Source organism: Homarus americanus, unplaced genomic scaffold (genome assembly GCF_018991925.1).
Source record: "Homarus americanus isolate GMGI-L3 unplaced genomic scaffold, GMGI_Hamer_2.0 scaffold367, whole genome shotgun sequence".
NCBI lineage: Eukaryota > Metazoa > Arthropoda > Malacostraca > Decapoda > Nephropidae > Homarus > Homarus americanus.
Genome location: NW_024743709.1, coordinates 7458503 through 7464502, shown reverse-complemented (window position 1 = coordinate 7464502; position 6000 = coordinate 7458503). Strand labels below are relative to the sequence as shown.

The window sequence follows — 6000 nt, the reverse complement described above, 5'->3', positions numbered from 1 at the left end:
TTATTAATCCTATTAGCTGGTGATGGGAGGGGGAGAAGGCACCTCACTGACTTAACTCAACCTAAGGTATATACAAAGCTGGTTAACCAAAATGGCGACGGGATTGCACTGAGACTTTAGGGGAATCTTTAGGAATTTGGATCCAAGAGATTTAGCCCAGGAGGGGTGGGGTGAGGGGAGAATTAAGGGGGTAGGGGGCTTGTCTCCCCTGGCGCCAATTTCACGTTTACGGCCGCTCGTATTTTTTATCAAGTTTTCTGGTGTTATGTGCAGCAGTACTGGTGTTATGTGTAGTGGTACCGGTGTTATGTGTAGTGGTACCGGTGTTATGCGTAGTAGTACTGGTGTTGTGTAGTAGTACTGGTGTTGTGTAGTAGTACTGGTGTTATGCGTAGTAGTACTGGTGTTGTGTAGTAGTAATGGCGTCTATGTAACAATGAGACTCTTTTATTTCCCACTTGCACATTTCTTACCTAATGAGCTGACATGGGTGGAATCTCCTAGAGCCAATTCCTCTCCAGCAGCGGCGGTATCACTGACTAATTATTGTTGAGTTAGAACTTCCTTCGTGTGTGTGTGTGTTCAATAGACTTTTCATGTAGTTTTGATTTGGTTTTGGTCTAATGCTGTCTTCTGAATTTGATTATTATAAAGAGACAAAGATTTATAGATAGACAAGCAGAGAGAGAGAGAGAGAGAGAGAGAGAGAGAGAGAGAGAGAGAGTACTAAAACGCCTACTAATTGGGTATACAGTCTGAATTAAACAGTTGTATTAGGGTTAATTCTAGCTTTTATTCTCGACAAAAACTTTACAAACTTTCTCACCTCCTCCTTCAAAATATCTATTAATATCCACAAACGTATATAATCTTTTATTGTCCTCAAATCTATTTAACACTCGGGTATTTCATCTACATTAGTATTACCTGAACGAGGCAGTGCCAACCTTACCCCTCAGTGATATTCTATAATTTATAATATTCTGAACTTGGGGATGTCACTTGTCATATATAGTGTCGAGGGGAACTTTTCTCTATCTCTGTTGACTAGAATTTGCACGATTTCCAGCTACTTATAGTGATTTTTTTTTTTAGCCTCGAATGAGCAAGGAATGAGCCCCTCACTACTGTTACTTACTGCCTGGGAGACACAACAGAAGGGGGGCGGGATATACAACAGTGGGAGGTGGGGGGGGGGGTTAGCTCAGTAAAACAGTGAGACGAATGACACGTCGGTACCAGAAGTTACCAGGAGGCTGACGTGTGAGCGAGGGTTGTCTGACGAGGAGGTTTTATTGTTTCTTCAGTCCACAGAGGCAAGAAAACTGACCAGTGGGTGTGAGTTTCTTTGTTATTTATTGTTACATATCAGTGTTGGTCAGTGACGAACTTTTGGGTTCTCAATACGTCACACACATCCCATTCTTGGAGAGTTCTTACATAACATGACACACATACACAAATATATATATATACAGTATAGGACACGTGTATAGCCTGTCATAATTAAAGCTTGGTTGGGAGTATTATTTTAACTGGTTTTAAGTTGTAGATAAAAAAAATGGTTGCATGGGTTGATATTCCTTTGCCTCTGTGAACTTTAGGAAGACAGGAGGTCGAAGGTCATTCAGGAGAGCCGAGAGTATTGGATTATAAAGACACAAGAAGACGCTACTGTTGCTCCCGGAATTTTTCAACAACACACCCCAAAAACAGAGTAATCCATGTCTTGTCTGGGGGCTGCTGTGTTGACGTTATAAGGGCTACCCTCTATTTATCGCCAGTGGTAGGGTTATAACATGACAGCGTTTCTATGGGTCACATTCATAATGACAGACAAGCTAGAGTTAAGTGATATCATATAAAAACAACCTTTTAGGGCGGCTGGGGTCGAGTTGGAACCTCTGTCGATATCTAAAGGGCAGCCCCGGAAGTAAGATAACGGCCTCTGGTGACGTCTATTGTGTGGGTGGGTGAGGGTAGTGGAGGGGGCGGTGGGTGGGTGGGTGAGGATTTGTGGAGGTCTTGGTTGTCTTGCGGTTTATGGAGGGTGGTTGAGCACTGGTTGGCTGGGACGGGTTAGCACCAGCTGGAAGGGGGTGGGGCTGCGGGTCTCTCACTTTGGTGGACTGGCGGGTTGTGGGTTCTTGTGAGGTGGTTTGATGAGGGGTTGTGGTAGTGGTTGTGGATTGGTGAGTGGTTATGACATGTGTGAGTGGCTGTCGACTTGTGATCTGCTTGGAGGCGACGTAACAAGCAACAGGTTGACGTCTCCTGGCGCGTTGGGGGGGTCGCAGCATGACTGGACTGCCGGTGTCGCTGTAGAGGATGTCGCTAAGGTAATCGGTGGGCAGGTCGGAGAGGTCAGAGAGGCCGTTCACGTCAGAGAGATCAGAGAGCCCCTCGTCCATCGACCCACACAGTGTTCGCTGCGGCTCCTCGTATATGTGACTGGTGGAGAGCTCGTCCCAGCTACGACTGGCTCTGAGTGGGACCTGCGGCGAGGAGTACAGCTTGCTGCTGTCGCTGCTGCTAGAGAGGACCGCCGTGTCATTGGTGTGAGGGACCCCGTGCTCCAGGGAAGCCTTGGTCTCCTCGTCAAAGTGGTAACAGTTCTCGGGAGCAGCCGCGTACAATTTGTAACTTGGGAGGGAACACGTGAAGACCTCGGAGGTTGGGAGAGGTTTCATGGCCTTCCGTGGGGTAAGGGGCAGTATATGGGCCCGAGGGAGGTCTTGGTCCTTGTCCACACGAAGCTGAAGAAAGTCGTCGCCGGCATCAAGGCGCCCAGCTGTTTGTGATGCTGTGAGCGGCCGCGCGTGGCTCCACACTAACTGAAAGTCTGAAGTCACGTAGTCTAGGCTCTTGTGATCACGCTTCACCTTCTGGTAGTTGTTGAGTGATAAAGCAGCTATAGTCTGAGCGTGTTCATTCTTGGGTCTGGCCTGTTGCAGTGTGTACACTCCCAGGGGATGGATCATTTTGATTGCAGAGGGATGAACAATCTCCACCGTCCTCTTCTGACAGCAGTAGCAGTTGAGGGCGCAGCACTGACCGGGTTGGCTGATGGTGAGGGCGGCGGCTGTGAGCAGCATGCCGCCCATCACCACTTCTAGCCCGCGGGAGAGAGTGAGGCGACACCACCACTCCCACGCTTGGTCTGTTGGGGACACAGGCACTACTAACACGTAGAGGTTGATGCCGGCCAGGAGGAGCTGTGTGATGGTGCCCACCAACACCAGGTGGGCGGGCGGGCTTACGCTAAGGCAGCTTTCATGGCCGGGCCCCACCACGTCTGTCAAATGGGACGAATGACCTCTTCTCGCCGGCCACACCGCCCACATGCCACCCACTCCCACCGCACCACCCCAGGTCACAGTAGCGACTCTCGTGGTCAACATGATAGGCAGGTCAACAAGCTCCAGCAAGCCCACAGTGAAGTGAGTCACGGGAAGTGATACAAGATGCGTGGCGGTGATCAGGGTGATGGTGAGAGCTATACAGGGGCGGCGTGGGTGGTGCCACGCCACCACGACGCCCACTATCATTACTGCCAGTGCCGCCGTCAAACATGGCCACCCACTTTCTTCTACAGCCACGAGCATCGTCGCCGGCAGCAGGTGCTGGATGGCGTGAGCGTCGTGGAGGATGTAGAGTCCACGTGAGAAGGCTGAGAGGAAGACAAGGAAGTGGAGGGTGAGGTAGTGAGGCCGTGGCAGGAGGCGTGTGGCAGCAGCAGCGCGCGCCATGAGGCACAAGGACGCTATGGCCAGTAGAGTGTACAGCACAACGGACACGTACACGTGCGCCCACCAGGCCACGCCGAGGCTCATACGGACATCAGCAGTACTAACAGTCGTGTCTATCTTGATGGTCCCATCCTCGCCCAGGACAACAGTGGTGGTGGTGGTGAAGGAGCCGCTGATGACACGCTCACTGGCCCCCGGGGTGGTCCCGGAGTCACCACCATAGGTTGGCACAACATCAACTTGGTATGATGTGTCTTTTTTACCGCTGGGTACTTCGTACTCGATCTTGGGCACCTTAGATGTGCGGTTGGTGGGTTGTCGTGGGCTGTAGCTCTTACTATCGGTCCCAGGTGTTGGAGGAGGCGCTGAAGGTAGCAAACTTTTGAACACTTGATCATTGCCAGGTGCAGCGGCAGGAGTAGGAGGGGCAGTGGTGGTGGTGGGGGCACCGTAAGCTACACCCCTGAAGATGGCAGCGATCTCCCTCTCCCTAGTAGAGGCTCCTGGCCTGGGTAGTGCCTCGCCCTCCACCACCGTCTTGGTCATACGGCGAAGCTCCCCCGCCAGTGAACCATCACTGGTCCTGACGCAGAGGAGACAAGAACCGAGGGAGAGGACTAGCACGGCCCGGAGCGCCCACATGGCCCGCTGCCCGCCCATGCCGCCGCTCAACTCAGCCGCCTCACACACACGCTGCTCCTCACGCTGGCTGCGGGAACAATAACACAAAGTTAGATGCACAGCGCATATGAGTCTAACGTACACACGCGCCCAGAGAAGAAGACAGGAGTGGTAGAGGAACTAAACAAAGCCATCTAAAACCATAAATCTGGTGTGGACGGGAAGGTGCGGTGCCGGAGAGGGGCAGAGGATGACTGAGAGAAATTATGATGTGTTACTGGTAAAGTGCTACTAGTAGTGAGTGAGTGAGTGAGTGAGTGAGAGTCCAGTACATAAAACAGAAGAAGGTAAAAATATAAATCCTGACTTATAGATAATTGTCATCTTAGTGCTGTTAAGAGGACAACTATGACCCGCTGGTGGGAACACAGTTAGAATTTGGGAAGAAAAAAGTTAGAAATATCTCGGATTTCTTTTAACACCTGCAATTTGTAGAGAAAGTTTAAGAAGAAAGGAGAAAAAAGTTGCTGAATTTATGAAGTTTGAGAAGGCACGTGATAAAGTCAGCTGAAATGGACCTAGAAGTTTTAGTTGCATACCTAACTTAAACTAACCTAACCTAACTGAGCCTGGGAGATTGTTGTATGATGTTACGTGTTCCTGTGGAGGAGAAAGTGTAGTGTGTGTGGGGGAGGGGTGGGTGGGTGGGTTATAGGGAGGAGGGGGTGTATGGATTTAAGGAGACAGGATGGGAGTTGCTTCATGAAGTTGGAGGGGAGGGAGCTTAAGGAAGTGAATAGTCATATACACAGTGTTGAAGTTGAAAAGATTTATAGGACCACCCGGCCCTGTGTGTCTGGGGCCGTGCTAGATATTTATTGACGGGGGGGGAGGGAGATGAAGCTGAGAATTGTTGGCTGTGGCTGAGGGATAAATCATCGAGCCACATAATGGATGCCGTCACAGTTGTTGTGTGTGTGTGTGTGTGTGTGTAAGCAGTTTAGACTTGTTTAGTCTGTAACCAGTATAGCAACCAGAGTATTATACACTATGGATGAATAAGTTTTCATTATGCATTTTACATTGAGCTGTTTTCATAGCCAGCATGTAGTAAGCATTTATTTTGCCTGCTCAAACGCAGCTGCTTTGGTCAGGTGTACGGTCTGGCGACAGTGTGTCGACCAGAGATGTCTCAATATGACGATATCACCTTTGAAGCTCATTACTTATTCAATTAATGACTCTTACTTGTTAACTAGGTACAGTTATTATCACTAGTAGACTTCCAAGTAATTGATGTAAATTATTAGTCAGATTAGTTAGAAATTTGCAACGTCAATTAAGGATGATTCACGGTTCAACGAGATTATTTTCCAGACAGCTATTTCAGTAACGCTGCTGACACTGATTCAGGTGTTCATGCCGAGGAATTGTCTCATACCGATCCTCCCTGCTGGTAGAAGCTTGAAGAAGCTTGAACCCATGCATCATCCTTCGTGACGTCATTGTCAGTTAGCCCGGGGTTAGGTTCGCCCTGGAAGAGCTAGGCAGTCTTTAGCTGGACACCACACATTACTGATCTACCACTGAGCAGTAGACTGGGAGACCCCTTCAGTCCTAGCAGATCTGA

At 49.6% G+C, this 6000-nt stretch overlaps 1 protein-coding gene across 1 annotated transcript in view; it reads right to left on the bottom strand.

Moving 5' to 3' along the window:
- Positions 1–784: 784 nt before the first annotated feature.
- LOC121877366 overlaps positions 785–6000 on the bottom strand; it is a 28545-nt gene continuing 23329 nt past the window's right edge. The window contains exon 2 of the mRNA XM_042383093.1: positions 785–4458. Coding sequence (XP_042239027.1) covers positions 1959–4409 — 2451 coding nt within the window. The 5' untranslated portion in view covers positions 4410–4458 and the 3' untranslated portion in view covers positions 785–1958. The remainder of the gene's footprint in view (positions 4459–6000) is intronic.